The sequence below is a fragment of the Dryas octopetala genome, chromosome 1, assembly GCF_963921425.1.
Source record: "Dryas octopetala chromosome 1, drDryOcto1.1, whole genome shotgun sequence".
NCBI classification, from domain to species: Eukaryota; Viridiplantae; Streptophyta; class Magnoliopsida; order Rosales; family Rosaceae; genus Dryas; species Dryas octopetala.
The window spans coordinates 456,082-477,698 of NC_141366.1; the positions used below are offsets into that span (position 1 = coordinate 456,082).

At 37.0% G+C, this 21,617-nt stretch overlaps 1 protein-coding gene, 1 long non-coding RNA gene, 2 other non-coding genes and 1 pseudogene across 4 annotated transcripts; 1 reads left to right on the forward strand and 4 right to left on the reverse strand.

Moving 5' to 3' along the window:
• Window positions 1–176: 176 nt before the first annotated feature.
• Window positions 177–250, reverse strand: TRNAT-AGU (transfer RNA threonine (anticodon AGU)). Its single transcript has one exon. It is a non-coding gene; the product is annotated as a tRNA-Thr (tRNA).
• A 2,081-nt stretch (window positions 251–2,331) lies between these two features.
• LOC147296010 (uncharacterized) lies at window positions 2,332–3,520 on the reverse strand. The gene is made up of 4 exons (XR_015120031.1): window positions 3,316–3,520; window positions 2,731–2,783; window positions 2,558–2,614; window positions 2,332–2,447 (listed from the first exon to the last, which is right to left on the reverse strand). It is a non-coding gene; the product is annotated as an uncharacterized LOC147296010 (long non-coding RNA).
• Window positions 3,521–9,986: 6,466 nt separating this feature from the next.
• TRNAT-AGU (transfer RNA threonine (anticodon AGU)) lies at window positions 9,987–10,060 on the reverse strand. Its single transcript has one exon. It is a non-coding gene; the product is annotated as a tRNA-Thr (tRNA).
• Window positions 10,061–16,123: 6,063 nt separating this feature from the next.
• On the forward strand, window positions 16,124–16,911 carry LOC147296012 (dirigent protein 20 pseudogene; annotated as a pseudogene).
• A 1,391-nt stretch (window positions 16,912–18,302) lies between these two features.
• On the reverse strand, window positions 18,303–20,308 carry LOC147296013 (uncharacterized). The gene is made up of 3 exons (XM_086229395.1): window positions 20,192–20,308; window positions 19,743–19,832; window positions 18,303–18,896 (listed from the first exon to the last, which is right to left on the reverse strand). The coding sequence occupies exons 1-3, from the start codon at window positions 20,250–20,252 to the stop codon at window positions 18,607–18,609; spliced, it is 441 nt and encodes a 146-aa protein (XP_086085521.1). The 5' UTR covers window positions 20,253–20,308; the 3' UTR covers window positions 18,303–18,606.
• Between the last annotated feature and the right edge of the window lie 1,309 nt (window positions 20,309–21,617).

Below are 21,617 nucleotides of genomic sequence, written 5' to 3' on the forward strand. Positions count from 1 at the left end.
AAGCAGTGAACTCAGGATTAAAAGTCATTACACCTTCAATTGATTAAATGCAAAACAATATAAGGAATAGCCGAACAGGTGTAACAATGTTGGATGGGACATATGGACAAACCAAATGCAATGCTGGTAACACTGAACTGTACACAGAATGAGGGACTAATGAAGTAGTTTTCATTTGCTCTCGTTGAGACTCGAACTCAAGACCTCCCGCTTACTAAACGGGTGCTCTAACCAACTGAGCTACGAGAGCATATTGATATTGTATGATGGGTGTGCCTAAGATAAGGAAACACATGTCAACTTTTTCTTAAAAAACATAAATCATCCGTGAAACCAATAAATGGAGAGAGAAAGAAAGAGAGTTCATGCTAACTTTTATTTCATGAGCTCCCTTGGTACCAAGCCTCTGCTCAACATTGAAGAGGAGCTTGCAAATGAGATCCTTAGCCTCAACAGAGAGCTTCGCTTCCTCTGGGAATTTCAGATGAGTTCTCCAGCTTACGATCTGCATGGCAAAACTACGCAACCATTTTAACCTTGTTATCACTTTTAATTTCATCATAGCGCCTCTCCCTTATCTTTCTTCTACGAAACCAAAGTTTGTTCTCGACAGAGTGAGAGAGGGAGAGAGGGAAGGAGAGAGTGATCAATAATTTTAAAACTTTAAAATTAAAAAAAAATCAATTAAAATTTTAAAGAATAAAAACTCATAACATTTAGATAAAGAATAAAAACTCCTAAAATTCGGAAAAATATGAATATTCTGAAAAGAAATTATCATAATTAAATTAACACATAAAGGGTAAATCTAACAGTTATCGCAAAAGAGCTCAGAGCAGGCGTCATATAGCTATCGGGACCAAGAGTAGAGTGGTGACCTGCCTCATCTATTCAAGCCCTCAAGCGCCGATGTACGATCACCAAATACTTGGCTAACCAGGCCGTTCTCGAATCTCAGCCACTGATCGTAACAACCAACCTAGCTAGGTTACATACCTCGCACCCGGAAAAAGAAAAAAAAGAAAAAGAAATCAGACAACCATTCCATATAACAAAACGGAACAGAACAGTGAAAATAATCGAGAAGGAACCTTGGCACGGCACGGAGGTGGCGTTGTCAGAATTAGGGTTTCTGGCGGGAGTTTGAGTTTGCGTTGAAGAATGCGAATGCGAATGGGAATGGGAAAGGCGGTGGTGGAGTGGAGGGGCATTAACTGTACAGGGAATGGGAATGGGAGAGACCTCTTCTGATTTCCACTGCTTGAAGTTCAACCTCTTACTCTTCAAGCCCTTGATCGATCGATCGTCGTTCACCGAACAACCAACCACCCGAGAAAAAAAAAATCAGACAGAAACAACAAATTGCATAAAACAAAAAACACAGTGAAGGAAGGAAACTATACTAACCCGGTCGGAATTAGGGTTTCTTTCTATGGAGTCGAGGAATGGGAATGCCACCGGAATGGGAATGCCACAGCAATGGGAATGCTACCGGAATGGGAATGCCGTCGGCGACTGACTGGAGGTGAGTGGAGGTGACCGTTGAACTCACTCAGTCATAGACAGATTTATAATTGAGACTGAGGCGGTGCGTAATTTTTACGCACCAACCTCCTAATGTCAGTTACTAATGCTGGGCTTCGCCTTTGGGCTTGACAATTGCCTTGAGCCCATTTATAATCGGGATGGAGGCGGTGCGTAATTTTCACGCACCAAAACCTAATGTCGGTTGCTTATGCTGGGCTTTTCCTTTGGGCTTGACAATTGGCTTGGGCCCATTCTAATGTTGATTGCGGGTTGGATCTTCTTTATAGGGCCGGATCCAAGCTGATCCGTTTAATTAAATGAACTGTAGATTGATTAAATAAATAGAGAATTTTCTTAAAAAACAAAAACACTAGAAATTTTGGATCAGACGGACCATAGGTTTTTTTTACACCTTAAAAAATGTGGAAAAGAAAGTTAAGAAAATTAAGGTCCAATTGCAACTATAAGTTTAAAATTGCTTAGAAGTTAGAAGTTAGAACTTAGAACATTCAATTTTTTAATTTCATATTTCGAATGGAGCTTAATTTATAGAGGTTAGAACTGTTTCCAAAAACAGGTGAAAATGATTTTTATTAGAAAATCACATTCGTTTCAACTCTCTATCCAGTAAAACTTTAAAAATAATTAATTCAATAACTATTAATTTGAAAAACAAACCTTTTTTTTTTTCAAAAAAAAGAAAAGTGAATGCGAAACTACTCAAGTGAGGTGTTAATGCTTTTTCCAAATACATAGTCTGGTATGTTTTTCACCAAAAAAAAAAAAAAAGTATGTAAAATAAGATGAGAGAAATATGTTTTACATACAATGGATAAAATGATCGATCCAAATCTGTCATTGTAAAGAGTTCCATATACAATTAGGTATAGCAAAATTAATACCAGGTGATACTTTTGTACCTACAAAAGAATGAGAGACAATATAATTAAGCATTCAAAAGTATTAACTAATATCATTTGATTATTTTGGAGTGAGTCCTAATACCAATCAATAAAAGAAACATACTTACCTTTGCGTGTGAAAGTTGCAGTGGAATTAACTCCAATCAATGGCCCAGCTGAGTTCCCTGCACAAATTATGACATTTACAAATGTCTTTCAGAGGATGAATGAGCAATAGTGGACAAAGTTCACAACCATAATTCATTAACGAGGGTATCATCTGTTTGAATTGAAAATTTACCAACACTAATAGCTTTGAATAGCTCATTAACTGCCTAATCCACCGACCACCACCTGCAATATTCAAAAGTAGCCATCACACAATCGTCAAATACTTCTGAATCTACTGCATTAAAAAGAAGTAGAGCATTATATTGCATCACAAAGTAATCTTTCTTCCCTAACGGTAAACATGATATTGCATTACCACCAAATGCCATTCGCTGCCCGCCACTAGCACTAATGAGGATGGATAATCTCAGAATGGAAAATCACACAAGTCATTGTTTCTCTTTCTGTCTCTTTTTTTGTTGGCAATGATTTAATAGCCACAGCTAGATACAATTGAGAACTTATCTCACCAAATATGTATAATGTATTAGTCATCTTCAGACAGGGTATCACTTTTCAATCTGATATGCCTAGGCCAATAGGAAATAGCTAGGTCTCCCACAACACCATTAACTCCACAAAAGACTCCACCTCAAATGGGACAAAAGGCATCTATATAGTAAGCACATACCACCAGAAAAGATGAGCAATGCTATCCTGACTCGTGTAATTGATTTAAAAGAAGTTTGAGAAAAGGATATAGAAATTGATTAACCTTGTCCAACATTTGATGTCAAACTTCCTGCATTCCTCCTTTAAGTTATTTGTTAGCTACCTCACTGAAGAGCATTGTACACGATTTTGAGTTCTTCACAAATGGTTTTTTGTACAAGGGCATCAGTTCTGACATTAACAGCTGCAGTTGCTTCATCAAGAATAAGTATTTTTCGATAGTGGTCAAACAAGACTTCATATAGTTGCCACTGTCCAAAGCTCAAATTCTCTCCTGCCTCCGAGACCTTGACATATCACAAGGTTACTTTAGAGATGGAAGGTACTATTGTAATTAGGGTGTCAATGAGGAAGAGCCTACTGCAATTAGGGCACACTATTGTAATTAGGGTATCATGGCAGTCCAAAGTTCCAAACCAAACAGACTGCTGAATGTATGACTTCAATTATAACCCCTGAATGGGCCTATCAATGATGACCATTCACATTCATACCCAAATCAATATACATCAAGTAAACACAAGGATTTAAGTTTCCTTCTATAATCATATTTCTTCAAGCCAACCTAATCAGAATATTTAATCTGTAAAAACAGGAATTTGCTGAACTCTGAATATCAAACAATTGAATTTCATTTTCCTAACACAGTAACTCAAATCATCAACCAGTTTAAGTCCCAAATAAATGATATAATTAAAGAAGACCAAATACAAGTCGATGCATGGTGTTCATAATTTAGGAAATTTCAATGAGAATTGAGGTAAAGCATGTTATCTGTTTTTTTCCATGAAGCTGTTGATGGGATGACTTAATTAATTGAGAAAGAGCATCATTACTTAGAGCAAGTTATAATCAAACAATCTTTAAAAGTACTTTAGGAACTAGCAGGAAGATAGAACTTTCTAAAGCGCTTACAGGCAATAAGTCAAGGTCATGTCACAATGCAGTCACATCAATTGCCTTCTCATATCTTGTAGATTCAAAGAAAGATCTAAATAAAATGTTGTCACGTACCTGCAAACATAAAGCCCCATTGAACTCAAACAGATACTATTTTTTTTATTCAAACAAAAACTTATTTGAAAGACATAAGAGAAAGTATCATTCAAGGGCTGTTTGTTCGCAGAGAAAATGATAAACTAACACTATTTTTTAATATCCCCAAGTATAAGGAAGCCATGTCATTACAAAGAAACACTTGATAAAAAAACGAGGATTCCAGGCCTGGTAAAACAATTAATGAAAAACCCAGACTAAGTCGATCACATCTGATGAGAAGCAAACACATCTAAGCAGGGGTGAATCCAGAACTTTCCATGGGAGTGGACAGCCAGCAACACACTAATGCAATTAGTTCATCTAAGCAGGGTTGAATCCAGAACTTTCCATGGGAGTGGACAGCCAACAACACACTAATGCAATTAGTTTTATACTTCTGATCTACAAGACTCAACTTCATATATGACCCAGGTATTTCTTTTTCATAGCGTAGGTAAATTAGTAGTAAGGCGAGAAAAAATGAAATGAAATATTATTTGCAAAGAAAGACAAAGAAAAATAGTATTTGATGATCAACAACTTGGAGCAAAATCAAATTAGACCAATAGCTGTACAGAGCTTCAACAAAGAAACCACCAACAAAATTCAGTGTCATTCATGCCTATTGCCTATATATTGAAAACTTCAAATAGATAAGACACACTGTGTGCGTGGTTTGATTACATTGCTTAAGAGGCTAACTACAATGATATCTAATGTTCATTCATCACATGAAAAGACACAAGCAACTAGAGATAATGCATGGTTTTTAGTCCTTGTGAAAGAAGTATGAATTGAGAGAACATAATATGCAGTAGTAGGGATTTCAACCATAAAGTAGACTAGGGGAAAAGGAAATACAAAAATTAACAATAAAAGGAAGAAAGAAGTGCATAAATATAAATGGCCATACCCATAAAAAAAATAAAAAGTGAGTGGGGGTGACAACAATTTGAGACCTTGCATTAGCCATGACTTGGACCTTCCCAGTTCCACCACTATGATTCATCGCACAAGAGAAGTTCTGAGGAGGAGGAGGATCTTTTGTTCATGATTCGCCCTTGCCTGAATAGGAGAAAAATTATTTATTCTATTCAACAAAAAAAAAAAGCAGAATGAATGACAGATGATATGAAACCCTAGACCAGATATATAGAATCCCAAATTTTGAATACCAGCCAGCAAACAATACAGTGGCAGTGATATCATCCTTTTTATATTCCATGTCACTTAGGCTTAGTCATCATACTTGTTTACATATTCAAGCACAAACAGTCGTTGGAACAATAAATTACCGCAAATCTATGAATGAATTCCACTATAAGTGGAAGGCCTCTCTGATCTCTTCAAGCCCAGGCTAGCTCAAGCTTGCGACAATTCCGGAGTAAGTCAGAGTCTGTGTGACGATACACAGGTCTCGATCACCTTGGGAGGGAGAGACCTCTCCGGAGACTGACTAACTGACTGGAGAGAAAGAGAAAGCGAGTGAGGTGTGTGTGTGTGGGAGAGAGAGAGAGAGAGAGAGAGAGAGAGAGAGAGAGAGAGGACTGAGGGGCATTAGGGTGAGTGAGAGTTTTCACCTTCATCTGATTAAATGCAAAACTATATACAGGAATAGGTGTATCATTGTTGGACGAGACATATGGAGAATGCAATGGTGGTATAGTTTAACAATTAACACTGAACTATACACAGAATGAGCGAGTAATGAAGTAGTTTAGATTTGCTCTCGTTGAGAGTCGAACTCAAGACCTCCCGCTTACTAAACGGGTGCTAAACCAACTGAGCTACAAGAGCATATTGTATTATGGGGTAATTAGAACAAGCCACCTTCAATTGGAGAATAAAAGTCAACGTATTCAGCAATACATCTATCAAAATTTGAACACAACACAAGAGCAACTAGAGATAATGAATACTTAGAGTAATTAATTGATTAGTTAATTGGGCAACACCAACACCACATCATGAGCAGTTTATAGTCCTTATGGCAAAAAGTCTACGTAAAAAAATTTGCTGACCTCCAACTCCAATCGAGAGAACATAATGATTAATATATGCAGAAGGGAATTCAACCATGAATTAGACTAGAGGAAAAGGAAATAAAAAATCAACAATAAAAGAAAGAAAGAAGCGCATATAAATAATAATAAATACAAAAAGAAAGTGAGTGAGTGAGTGAGTAGGGGTGACAAGAATTTGATACCCACAAATATCTTCTGAAGGGACTTCAGCTTCATTAAATGTGGTGACAATCTCTTTCACCTTTACAGTTGTCCCATTCTGCAAGATATAATAAACCCAAAAACCTTTACTTATATGATAATTAACACAAAACCACTTCTTATCTGACAATTCACACAAATTCAATATTGGGATTGAGGTACTCCCTCTGAGACTGAGAGCTTTGTGATCGTGTGGGTGAGTGTGAAATTAGTGAATGAATAGTGGATGGAGGTGACCGTTATAGACCGATTTAATTTATAACCTAGACTGAGGCGGTGCGTATTTTTTACGCTTCCTAATGTCAGTTAGCCTTAGCATTATTTTCCTTGGGAATGGGAATGAGATTGGGAGAGAGAGACAGAGAGAATTGGAATGAGAAGAGATTGAGATCTCTTCTCTCTCCGAAAACTGACAGGAGAGACAAGAAGAGAAAGGCTTGAGAGAGAGTACTGAGACAGAGATGTTCGTGACTGTGTGTTAGTAGTGAATAGTGAGAGGGGATATATTAATGCACAGAAAAATTGAGTCATTCACATCTAAAGAGAAGCAAACACATCTAAGCAGGGGTGGGTACAATTAGTTCTAACTTCTAAGCCAACAACATACTAATACAATTAGTTTATAATTCTGATCGGCAAGACTCAACTTCACTCCACTAAAGGATTCAGGTATATCTTTTTCAAAGAGTTGGAAAATTATTTATAAGCCTTAAAAGATTTCTGAAATACAGCAGCAACCTACAATAAGAGCAAAGAATCATGCTTCACATATAAATTTATCAAAATCATAACAAATTTTGCATACCTTAATAAATTTATCAGTTCAATATTTTCTCGCATTATCAGACCAGCCAGAAGACCACACTAATTGCTAAACCCCTGACCATCAAACACTAAAACCAATTCCCCAGTCCAAACATATTAGAAAGTAACAAGACCTTAACCCATTCAATCATTCATTATTAACCAGCAAAATGCCCCATTCCCCCAATAAATACTAAGGTTAATTTTGAGTTTGACCTCAACCCACTCAGCAATTCATTATTAACTCACCATATGTAAGTTATTCTACATCTTTCACCAAATAGATAAGCCAAACAGATAATCTTCCCCATACTCACCTACATTTGAGGAATAAGTAAGAAGAGAGGGAGGGGGGAGGGGGGGAAGGGAGAGAGAGAGAGAGAGAGAGAGAGAGAGAGAGAGAGAGAGAGTAAGACAATACCAATCGAATCAGTGATGCCTTGCCACTCAACATTTCCTCAGTCAGCTCCATCAAGTCATTGTAGTCTGCATAAGGCATATAGAAATCACAGGTAGTGAACTGAGGATTATGAGTCATTTCAGCTTCATTTGATTAAATGCAAAACAATATAAGTTTTGATGTATCATTGTTGAAAGGGACATACAGAACATGCAATGCTGGTCTAGTTTTACACAGAATGAGGTAGTTTTGATTTGCTCTCGTTGAGAGTCGAACTCAAGACCTCTCGCTTACTAAACGGGTGCTCTAACCAACTGAGCTACGAGAGCATATTGTATTATGCGGTAATTAGAACAAGCCACCGTCATTTGGAGAATCAAGGTCAATTTATTGAGCAATGCAATTGGTTATCTATCAAAATTTGAACACAACACAAGAGCAGAGGAATATTCAGAAAGATTACATTGCTGAGGTTGACTATTAATATGTATAATTTAATAGTCATCTACAGACAGGGCATCACTTTTCAATCTAAAATGCCTAGGTCTCTCTAACAACACCATTAGCTCTTCAAAATACTCCACCTCAAATGGGACAGAGCAATGGTATCCTAACTCACAAACTTGATTTAAAAGAAGTTTGAGAAAGAGGATATAGAAAATGATTTACCTAGTCAAACAAAGAAGCTGTTGTTTCAGGAGGGGAACATTTGATATCAAACTTGATGCATTCCTCCATAAGATATTTGGTAGCTACCTCACGGGAGAGGTCCTCTGGACTTGTGTTGAGATTTGCGATTCCCTAACCATGTTGTTCCTTCTGCAATAATACCATTTAAAACTACCAGATAAGTTATTTTACATATGTTCAAGTTGTAACATGCATAAGCAATGAATATAGTTTACAGAGCTGAAGGGGGGATGAATTAAATCCGTTTGAATGGTACTTGATTTATATCCACCTGTAAGTTCCTTGGCCATCCCTATTTTAAATTTAATATATCAGCAGAGAATCCAAGTAGTTTCATGGACATGGAAACATGCTTGAGCCATGCATCAATGATGCCTTGCCACTCAAGATTTCCTCAGTGAGCTCCATCAAGTCATAGTAGTCTGCATAAGCCATACATAAACCACAGGTAGCGAATTGAGGATTATGAGTCATTTCAAATTCATTTAATTAAATGCAAAACAATATTAGGAATAGGTGCATCAATGTTGGAGAGACATACGGACAATGCAATGCTGGTATAGTTCAACACTGAACTGTACACAGAATGAGGTAGTTTTGATTGGCTCTCGTTGAGAGTCGAACTCAAAACCTCCCGCTTACTAAACGGGTGCTCTAACCAACTGAGCTACGAGAGCATATTGTATGATGTGTACGCCTAAGATAAGGAGAGACAAGTCAACTTTTTTCTTAAAAAACAAATCATCCATGAAAGTAATAAGTAGAGAGAGAGAGAGTTCATGCATCAAGCATATTGAACTTTTATTTCATTAGCTCCCTTGGTACCAAGCCTCTACTCAACATTGCGAAGGAGCTTGCAAACGAGATCCTTAGCCTCAGCAGAGAGCTTTATTTCCTCTGGGAATTTCAGATGAGTTCTCCAGCTCACAATCAGATCAGTTATCACTTGGACATCAATTTGATTCCTGGGACCTACTCATCAGTTTTCTACTTGCACACACAGTGAATACAAATTTAAAACATTCAATCAAATGACTACCTTTTGTCCCAGTCCCAAGAAAGGAGTTGCTTGGCCATTTCATTATTGTTAACTCAATATTTCGATAAGAAGTAATTGCTTACAAATTTTGGAAACCATTGATTATTTTGAAAAAATATTATCATAAAGTATAAATAAACAGCTATCACAAACCTAGAAACCCAGTCACACCAACAATATCACCACGCTGAACACTAATCACAAACTCATAATCTGTTCCTGAGACACGCTTTATAAACTATATGTCCACATTATAAACTCATAATCTGTTCTTGTGACATGCATCAATGATGCCTTACCACTCAAACATTTCCTCAGTGAGCTCCATCAAGTCATTGTAGTCTGCATAAGGCGTATAGAAATCACAGGTAGTGAGATTATGAGTCATTTCACCTTCATTTGATTGAATGCAAAACAATATAAGAAACATGTGTATTAATGTTGGAAGGGACATACGGACAATGCAATGCTGGTATAGTTTAACACTGAACTTTACACAGAATGAGGTACTTTTGATTTGCTCCCGTTGAGAGTCGAACTCAAGACCTCCCGCTTACTAAACGGGTGCTCTAACCAACTGAGCTACGAGAGCATATTGTATTATGGATTAATTAGAACAAGCCACCTTCATTTGGAGATCAAGGTCAATATCTATCAAAATTTGAACACAACCCAAGAGCAGAGGAATATTCAGAAAGATTACATTGCTGAAGAGGTTGGCTAACTACATTGATATATCTAATATTCATTGATCACATGAAAAGACACAAGAAACTAGAGTTGATGAATACTTACAGTAATTAAAGGATTAGTTAATTGGGCAACACCAACACCACATCATGAGCGGTTTATAGTCCTTATGCTGACCTCATTGTAGTTTCGACCTGAGGGAGAACATAGAAGAATATGACAAAATAAAAGAGATACTCGGGGCACTATCAACAAATGGCAATGAAAACAGAGGAAAGACTAACCTCTAAGAAATCAAGATTTTCAATCAACACCTGATCTTTTAAAATGTATGCTTCAGGATTCCTGGAACTTCCTGGGACCTAGTCATCAGTTTGTGCGGAACTGTATGTAATGTTGTCATGATAAGGGCCCAGGCAGCATTATATCCTGTCACAAATGAAAATTACTCACCATCGGCATTATCAGAAACAGTACCAGCTTTTTGCGTTGGCAACATATGAAGACAATGTCATAAGACTATAAATGACCTTGGCATCATAGATTTTATTTATGAGTGCCTTTGGTACCAAGCCACCGCTCAACATTGGAGAAGAGCTTGCAAATGAGATCCTTAGCTTCAGCTTTCTCTATGGATTTCAGATGAGTTCTCCAGCTTACAATCTGCATGGCAAAACTAACCATTTGTTTGTTTAATAAGAACATACAAAAAAGATGTCAGCAGGAGAATTCATAAATTTTTTATACTGCTTAAGAACCTACTGAAGCACCAACATTATAGTAGTTACAAATTAATAAGGGGGTTTATGTCAATTTCTTAAATCTGCAACGTAAAACCTATTGGGTAATCTGAATGTCCCATATTACAAATGGTAAACCAAAAATTCAACATTCAATTTACCTTTCTGCGTGTTGGCATTGGTTCTTCAGAATAGAATGGTGAAGATCCCACAAGCATCCCATACCATGATTGCTCCAAGAGACCACCTGATACAAATATCTGGTTACAAAAGTATATCACTGAAGTCTAGAGTTTGAACCGTTGAATAAGCCTAAATGGCATATTATAAACACTTGAAAACAAAAACAGCTACTAAAGAACAGATAAAACAAATTTATCATCATCAACCAGTCACACCAACAATATCACCACGCTTAATACTAGAATGGAACTTAGAAAATTCGGATTCATCCGACTCTGACTTTCTGCATGAAAAAAAGAATAGCCCAATAGGAATTGTGATATTCAAAAGGATAAGAAATAACTCAAGAAAGGGGATATATTAGTGTACAGAAAAAATTGACACAATCACATCTGATTAGAAGCAAACGCATCTAAGTAGGGGTGGGTGAATCCAGAAAGAAAAGCTTTACTCCGGATTCACCTCTAGCAGCTTTACTCTTCTCCTCCTCGCTATGTGTTCGATTAAGGCTCATTGGACCGCAAGCTCTTTGGTCTCAAGAAAGAAAAGCTTAGCCACCTCCGCTTGTACTTGCATGACATTGTGAGTGGTAAAAATCCCAGTTTAGTGCAAGTGGTTCGACCCCCACCAATTCATCAACATCATTTGGTTTGCATGAAACATTATGACAACATGAAGTTGAATGCACATTCACTTTTCTTACTTTCCAGATTATCCTCTACTAATAAGAAGGTTAGTGAATGGTTCTCTTATGTACCCAAAGTTCAGCTAAATAGTTGACATATTATAGGAAAGGTTAGAAATGATTACATGTTAAGGCGGGTGGTAGTAGTTAAAGAATCTGATATTGATTTAGTAATGGATGAAGTTTTTGATGGAGAGACCTTTTATGATGACCCTAGAGACTTGGAAGTTACAAAATATGTGCACCTCTATGATGACATTTTTTGGGTCTAAGAAGGCATCAAGAGGGTTTTTGGAACATTTATGTAATAAAGGTTGCCTATTGATTTACCAGTGATGTTGTAATTGAGTGCATATTTCTGTAAAAAGAACAGAGTGGGAAATTGAAATTATCGAAATTACACTCAATTGAAATTGTAATTTCCCACTCTTTTCTTTTTATAGTGAAATATTCACTTAATTACAACATCACTGGTAAACCAATAGGCAACCTTTATTACATAAATGTTCCAAAAACTCTTTTGATGACTTCTTAGACCCAAAAAATGTCATCATATAGGTGCACATATTTTGAAACTTCCAAGTCTCCAGGGTCATCATAAAAGATCTCCATAAAAAACTCCATCCATTACTAAATCAATATTAGATTCTTTAACCATTACCACTCGCCTCAACATGTAACCATTTCTAACCTTTCCTATAATATGCCAACTCTGTAGCTGAACTTTAGGTATACATAAGAAAATCATTCACTAACCTACTTATTAGTAGAGGATGATCTGAAAAACAAGAAAAGTCAATGTGCATTCAACTTCATGTTGTCATAATGTCTCATCAACTTCTCCGGCGACATCAAGTTTTCTTTATTACTTTCCCATGGTTCATGTATGCCTGTCATGAAGAAGGGCAAAAATCAATAACCTCTAGACAAACCTCAAACCTAAAATTAGGGGCTCAAGTACTTGTATGCACATAGAGTAGGCACAGCTGAATTTTCAATTCTATACACAAACCTAAATACATGAATAAAGCAGTAATACATATTAAGCCAATTACACAAATACCGGGGAACTACAATTCCCAGCCATTAAGGGGTAAGCTAGAAATTAGAAAGAGTTAGTATTAGGTAAGCTAGACATACTGACTCATAGTACACTTGCTGATATAAGTAAAGCCATGGCAATGGTAAAACCATTTTCTACAAGTGTACGTACTTATTCTCTTAGACACTACACTTGATGAATTAATTCCCACTTATATGATTTTAGTTCCCAATTGATAAATAATTTCATGATCAGATCGAGTCATCAACTTTGATTTTCTAAATTGCTAATGAATGGAAAAAAACAAGGGTTAAGAAGGATTATATTTGATTCCACTTAATTAAAGATACACACCAGGTTAATTTTATCCTCCTAAAATATTTCTTAAAAACTATTTTCAAATTTCAAATAAAATAAAATTATGATGTTGTACAACTACATACATGAACGAAATTATACTACCTACATAAACCAAAAGTAAAATTTTCCGTATGAAAAGAGAATTTTCATAAACAAAGAAAAATTTCCAGATAATATTCCTCGCAAATCCTTAAACAAAAATCAAAACCATACTCAGTCGGATTTTCTTCTGGACGCCCTGGCCGGATCTTGATCTCACTTGGTGGCGGGACATGGCTTTGGCTGTGTGAAAGAGAGAAACAGGTTGCACTTCTAGCCTTCTAGGGCACGGCGTTCTCTACTCTCTAGGGTGAGACTTGAGAGCGAGTGTAAAATAATTAATTTAGAGGGCTGCTATTTGCACACCTTAAAATTTTTTTTTGCACACTCTAAAATTTTAATTTGTGAAACGGCTAAAAACACCTAAAACAAAATTACCCAAAACCTCATCCCCTCTATCTCTCCTTCCTCTCTCTACCATCTCTCCCCGTCACAACCCAACCCATCCCCGCCCCTTCTGCTTGCAGCACCACCGCGTGCAGCAGCGTCGAAGCTCTCTCTCCCGACGTGCTCACCCGGAGTGCCCTTCTGCTCGCACCAACCCAGCTCTCTCTCTCTCTCTCTCTTTCTCTCTCCTTCCCTCCCTCATCTCGCCCAAGTAGACATTTTCTCCGAGTAGCTGGTTCGGCGAGTACTTGCCGAACGGGTCCTTGATGTTCGGTGGGTACCTGCCGAACAACACTTACATCGTTCGGCGGATGATTGCCGAACGAGTGTGACATTTTCAGTGGACCAGTGTCGAACGGATGCTGCGCGCGGGAGGAGGGAGATAGAGGAGGTGGTGCTGCGGGGGGAGGAGAGAGAAAGAGAGAGGAAGGTGGTGCGGGAGGGAAGGAGGTGGTGGGTTGAGGGGCTGGGTGGGTGGGTCGGGGCTGGGGTAGGCTGTGACGGGGCTGGGGTGGTCGGGGCTGGGTTAGGGTAGGCTGGGGAAGAGAGAGAGGGAGGGGGAGGGGGAGGGAGAGAGGTGGTCCGGTGTGGAGGGAAGGGGTGTGTTTTTTTTTTTTTTTCTGAGTTGATAGGGTGTGTTGGATAAAATGGGGATATTATGGTAATTGGGAGGGGTGTGTGTATGAGAAAATTTAATTATGGGAAGGGTGTGAGGGTGTGAAATGAGAAAAAGTGAAAAAAGAGTGTGCAAAAAGAAAAAAAATGGTGTGCAAATAGCAGCACTCTTAATTTATATTGCAGACTAAGTTGATGGCGTTATTTTTAGGCTTATTCATACCATTACCCCCTGTAAGATACACTTTTTTTCACTTTGCCCCCTGAAACTTAAATCCTCTCAGTTTGCCACCTGAACTTCGCAAAGTTGTTGCAAAAGACCCTATGCCGTTAACTCTGTCAATTTTTCCGTTAAAATAGCTGACATGGCACCTATATGGCATGAGTGAGACCCTTTTTTAGTTATGTAAGATCCATGTAGACAAGCAAAATTATAAAAAATTGACATGGATCTTATTATTTTTAGTTTAAAAATTATTTTTTTTGTCCACATGGATTTTACATAACTAAAAAAGAGTCTCACTCATGCCATATAGGTGTCATGTCAGCTATTTTAACGGAAAAATTGACAGAGTTAACGGCATAGGGTCTTTTGCAATAACTTTGTGAAGTTCAGGTGGCAAACTGAGAGGATTTAAGTTTCAGGAGGCAAAGTGAAAAAAAGTGTATCTTACAGGGGGCAATGGTGTAAATAAGCCTTATTTTTACGCTAGGTTTTACGCTTTTGGGCTTCACAATTCCTTGGGCCATTACTAATGTCGGTTGGGTTGGATCTTCTTTATTGGCCCTGGTATCCATTTTAAAATTCGAATTGGATCAGACTTTAAGATGCAGGCTTTTTCCTTGGGATGTTGGGTGCACAAACTAAATTCTCTGGATAACAAATGGGCCTACATTATAAAATGGACCTTTTTCATAGGTTCAAAACTTAGTATGCCTTAACGTGATTGAAGTAGGCCTAGCAGCCTTCAGACCCATCAACAAAAAAGAGTGGGTGGGTAAATTGGCACAATGCTACGCAAGTACGCAAGGCTCTTAGTTGAGTTCATCTCATCTGTGCAAATGTGCAATATTTTAGTAGTTTTCTCTTCTCATATTTTACCACAAAAAAGCTGCTAAGTTTGTGAGTGTGATCAGTAGCACCGATTAGACTTCGAAGGCAAGTTTCGAATTATTGTTTTATATAATGTCATAGTGCTCCTTCTCTCTGGGCCTGAGTCATCTTGTCTGTAGTTATGAACTTATGATTGAATGTGATGGAGCTCTGCAGCAAGTTTAATTACTCAAATGTATATAAAGCACATTGGTCGTATTAGAGAATTAGTCTAGCCACGAACATAACGCTCTTGGTTAAGTTAAGACCAATTAATCTATACTCCATCTAGCTTTAATTGAAAAAAATAAAATAAAAATTACTGGTGACCACCACTGAGTGTGATCATATGGTAGTAATGAAGTGCCATCTCTGCCTTCACTTTCAATTTAATGTATAGGTTTGAATCCCACTGTGCAATTTTATGTTTGTTTCTTTTTTTGTGGTCTAATGTGAAATTTTATCATAAAAAACTTCTGCTAGTGTCACATAAAAACTATCATTTTTTCTCAAAAACTTTTGGTCCACCAAAAGTAAGAGTATGGTCCACCAACCCAATTAAGACTATTTCTTTTTCATGACTCATGGCTATCCACGCACTACGATTCCACAAGACAGAAATTCCAACCCCTTCAATACTTTAACATGATTTTAACTTAAGTTTTTCCATGGTAGAAGCCTAAAAGGTCATTTTCCTTCTCTCATCTCCCTATTTTCTGTACCAAACCATTCTGTTTAGTAATAATGTGGCAGCATTTAAGCCAAAAAAAATAAGGAAAAAAAGACGAAAATGTGGCTGCTTGTAGTTGGTAGCCATTATGATGACGAGACCCCAATAATGGCAAGCTGTGTCTGATTTCACTATATAACGTGGACGCAACCCAGTGCCAATTTCTGAACTAGCGGTGAGTTGGTGACTTAAGCAGGTTCAACCATGGCCAAAATACCACCCATCTTGGCAACCCAACTCATAATTCTCTTTCTGCTTTTTTCAATTGCCATAGTTTTGGTCCAAGGAGAAGATCAAGGCTTTGTGAGAAGCTTGGACCGCAAGCTCTTTGGTCTCAAGAAAGAAAAGCTCAGCCACTTCCGCTTGTACTGGCATGACATTGTGAGTGGTAAAAATCCCAGTTCAGTACCAGTGGTTCGACCCCCTACCAATTCATCAACAGCGTTTGGTTTCATTAGCATGATTGATAATCCTCTGACTCAAGGGCCTGAATTGAGCTCAAAATTGCTGGGAAGGGCTCAGGGATTCTATGCATCTGCTTCACAACTAGAGGTTGGGCTATTGATGTCCATGAACTTTGCTTTCATTCAAGGCAAGTACAATGGGAGCACCATAACAGTGCTTGGAAGGAACCCAGTTTTCAACAAGGTGAGGGAGATGCCTGTGTCATCTTTTGGGCGTCATCTATCTGGTCGTGCTTTGTTTTTATTATTTTTTCAAGCTCTGCGAACATTTTCCAGACTAGTGCATATTCTAATGCGGGACGTTGAAGATAGTTTAAATCACCATGATGTTTTGTTTACGTTGATATGTTTGTAGAGTGAAGTTAATGTGATCAATGGGGTTGGACAAATTTAGACTTCATCCAGGAATCTTGATCTACTTTGTTTAATTTTTCACGCAATTGCAAGTTTGTTCTTTTAAGATAAAAGAAAAAATCAAAGTCGAAGGATTGTGAGTTGGTATAGATTTGGACTCCTTCATGTGAATGTAACTCAGAGGGGTTTATCTTATACTTTGTTGCCATTCTTTTGTTCCACTTTTGAAAATATTCCAATTACTCATTACAGCTTTAACTATCCCATCCTACAACTATACCCAAGGTTGCTATTAAACCAAAAAAAAAAAAAGATGACACTTTTCAGATTCAATTTTTTTTTTTTTTTTTCAACACTTTAACAAAAATCTAATTTTCAATTCTACCCTAATGTAAATTGACCTTCAAGACTTAAAAATTTAATTAAATTAACTTGAACCTATAACCAACATTAATTCTTTACTCACATCGTCATTTTGCTCTCTATTAAAATCTTAAACACACTATACCACTCTTTATATTGATGCAAACAAGTTTAATATTGACAAATTAATGGTTAAATTGTGGTTTGAGAGTCTTTAAATGAAATATTTTCGGCACACTAGAGTCAAACATGTTATATTCAGATGGTATCGTTTAAGACTTTTCATTCCTCAACAATATATACATAACAAAATACGCCTCGTTCCTCACAATACGAAAGGAAATAGGATCATTACATCATGGCCATTAGGCCCATTACATATATTCTTTCTAGTTATTTTTATTTTTATTTTTATTTTTATTTTTATTTTTGTCCGATTAATTCAACCCGGTCCAATCCATTTAGTATTATTATTATTATTTTTTTTTGGAGATTATTTTTAATTTTTATGACATGTCAGTCTGTCCGAACCAAATTCGGTCAGCTATGTGTAGGACTAAAGAAACTCATATCCATCTCAGTTGCTTAACCCACTTCCACTTGACAAGAGTCAGAAACTCAATAGGGACAGTAACTTTACATGCAAGCAAACAATGCTACGCTTCTTAGTTCTTACCTAATCCTACTTCTGGCATAACAAGCTTTCACCTATTAAACTTGTTGCAAAAGCTTTTAAGGCTATAAACAAAACCTAGCTACAGCTCTTAATGATAACCCAAAATGAAACCAAAACACATTTTGTAAACAGAGATCCCTTTATCCAAACAATCCTTTAACACCAGGAGCACCCCCTCCGATCTCGTTACCGAATACCGGCAGGGTATTCAGTCACAGTCCCCTATTTCTCTCTCATGCTCTTGAACTAGCTACAAGTCACTATTGACACAGCTTGACAATAAGCATCTCAATTCTTATGTCAGGATACAAGGCTTGACACTATTATTCTGAATTTAGCAGCTGATCAATTCATTCAATGAAAATCATAGCATTCCCACTCTCTCTTTTCTCTCAATTCATAGGACAAAGTTGCTTTTTTAAATAAGACAAAAACACATAAATCTTGCATGTTCACAAAGTTGACATACATATATACCAACGGCTTTGCTTTGCTTTGCTTTTTAAATGAAAAAAGAAAGCTGCTTATTTTAAAAAGTCCCCTACTCATCATAAGTGTTTGGTAAACACTTAAGGTCCCCAGAAAGAAGCCTGTAAGAGTCTACTTTATTTTAGGGCTGCTGCTGCTTCCTTTTCTATTGCTGCAGGCTGCTGCTTATTACAATCGTCGTGGACACTCCGTGACCCAGTGATCACCAGCGGTTCCACATCTCCAACACTCCTTGCGAACAGCACAAAGACTCAGGTCCTCACCTTCGTGGCCACCCGACCGACCACAACATATACAAACTATATCAACACCATGGCAAACTTTGGCATCTCGGGGACATGATTCCGTGTATGGGCAGAACACCATGTTGTGGTCGCTCTTACCACAAATCTTACAGTGCAAAGTAATCTTAGATCGATCCCGTTTTCTAGCAGCTTTTCTCTTCTCCTCCTCGCTATCTGTTCGATTAAGGATCATTGTTAAATATCCAAAAAAAAAAAAATGAAACATCTTGAGGCCCATAGATAGGCACATCTGATTTTTTTCTTGCTACACATAAACATGTATAGATTTGTGAAACATTAAGCCATCACTCAAACACTCGGCAACTAATTCCCAGCACAATAAGTTAGCTAGAGAGAACATATTAGGTAAGCTAGACATACTGACACATACACTAATACACGTAATCTGTTTTACTTTTCATTCTCTCATTCAAATACTGCAAACAGAAAAAATTCAAGCTCAAGCTAATTAGTAATGGTAAAGTTATTAACCATTTTAAATTTCTACAAACAATCCGATTCAATTTGTAGCTTAATTAATTTGATCAATAACAAAGCCATATGCCACCTACTTGAAATACCCAAAACTAATAATTATTTAGTAGCAACTGAATTTCAACAATACTAGATGTATGTTCCCAAAACTAAGAGATAAACTTACAACGATGACCAAAATTTTGTTGCGAATGAAACTCAATTAACCAAATGGAGCAACGAACTCAAAAATAAAATCTTCCTGAAAAATTTCTATCCTAATATATATATAAATATATCTCTTATTAACTATATTTTCAAATATAATAAAATTATGATATTGTACTGCACGAACGGATTTGTACTACACTACTACATATAACAAAAGTAAATATTTTTCAATAAAAAGGAGAATTTTCATTCACAAACCATTTAAAAATAAATAAATAAATAAATAACGTCATTTATTTCCTCAAAACACACAGAGCACAAGAAAATTTCAGATAATGTTCCTCACGAACCCTAAAACAAAAATCTTAAGCATACCATAACGCACTTCTTCTTGTTTTAGGAGCTCATTCAACTTCTCCGGCGGCATCGAGTTTTCTTTATTACTTTCCCATGGTTCATGTATGCCTGTCATGACGAAGGGCAAAAATCAATAATCTCTAGACAAACCACAAACCTAAATACATGAATAAAGCTGTAATGCATATTAAGCCAATTACACAAAATACTGGGGAACTACAATTCCCAGCCATTAAGGGGTAAGCTAGACATACTGACTCATAGTACACTTGCTGATATAAGAAGGATTATATTATTTTCAAATTTCAAATCGAAAAAAATTATGATGTCTTCATACATTGAACGAAATTACACTACTACATAAACCAAAAGTAAAATTTTCCGTATGAAAAGAGAATTTTCATAAATAAAGAAAAATTTCGAGATAATATTCCTCGCAAATCCTCAAACAAAAATCAAAAGCATACTCAGTCGGATTTTCTTCTGGACGCCCTGGTCGGATCCTGATCTCACTCGATCGCGGGACATGGCTTTGGCTCGGCGTTCTCTACTCTCCCTGGTCGGATGAGACTTGAGAGCGAGAGTAAAATAATTAATTTATATTGCAGACTAAGTCGGTGGTGTTATTTTTACGCTGGGTTTTACGCTTTTGGGCTTCACAATTCCTTGGCCCATTACTAATGTCAGTTGGGTTGGATCTTCTTTATTGGGCCGGGTATCGATTTGAAAATTCGAGTTGGATCAGACTTCAAGATGCAGGCTTTTTCCTTGGGATGTTGGGTGCACAAACTAAATTCTCTGGATAACAAATGGGCCTACATTATAAAATGGACCTTTTTCATAGGTTCAAAACTTAGTATGCCTTAACGTGATTGAAGTAGGCTTAGCAGCCTTCACACCCATCAACAAAAAAGAGTGGGTGGGTAAATTGGCACAATGCTACGCAAGGCTCTTAGTTGAGTTCATCTCATCTGTGCAAATGTGCAATATTTTAGTAGTTTTTCTCTTCTCATATTTTACCACAAAAAAGCTGCTAAGTTTGTGAGTGTGATCAGCAGCACCGGTTAGACTTCGAAGGCAAGTTTCGAATTATTGTTTTATATGATGTCATAGTGCTCCTTCTCTCTGGGCCTGAGTCATCTTGTCTGTAGTTATGATTGAATGTGATGGAGCTCTGCAGCAAGTTTAATTACTCAAATGTATATAAAGCTCATTGGTCGTATTAGAGAATTAGTCTAGCTACGAACATAACGTTATTGGTTAAGTTAAGACCAATTAATCTATACTCCATCTAGCTTTAATTTAAAAAAAAAATAAAAATTACTGGTGACCACCACTGAGTGTGATCATATGGTAGTAATGAAGTGCCATCTCTGCCATCACTTTCAATTTAATGTATAGGTTTGAATCCCACTGTGCAATTTTATATTTGTTTCTTTTTTTGTGGTCTAATGTGAAATTTTATCATAAAAAAGCTTGGAAAAAATTTACAAACATGACACAAACTTTGATAGCTGTTTCATTTCAGGACATTAATTTTGATTCGTGTTAATGAAGGACACATACTTTTATTTTATGTCAATTAAGGACCCTGTTTTATTTCAATTTTGGCTCGACATTGGACCCATCAAAACTCTACCAAATTTAGCAAACTTATACTTGGTTTAAACCTATGCATTTCCTCTTTACAACCATATAAAGATCACTTATATCAAACATCTACAACTCCAAATAATTGGCCCAAAAGTAGGGTACCCAAAACTGTCCAATCGGACCTCTAGAAAAAAATTTGGAAAATCAAACAATTTCAGGTACCCTACTTTAGGGCCGATTATCTGGAGTTGTAGAGATCCGATTTGGGTAATCTTTATATGATTGTAAAGAGGAGATGCA

What these genes read in the sequence shown, in the direction of transcription:
- LOC147296013 (XM_086229395.1), bottom strand. Translation starts at nt 20,252, where the DNA reads ATGTCCCGCGATCGAGTGAGATCAGGATCCGACCAGGGCGTCCAGAAG. An exon ending in CCAGAAGAAAATCCGACTGA is followed by an intron (nt 19,833 to 20,191) that starts GTATGCTTTTGA and finishes TCGTCATGACAG; the next exon opens with GCATACATGAACCATGGGAA. An exon ending in ACAAGAAGAAGTGCGTTATG is followed by an intron (nt 18,897 to 19,742) that starts GTATGCTTAAGA and finishes TTAATCGAACAG; the next exon opens with ATAGCGAGGAGGAGAAGAGA.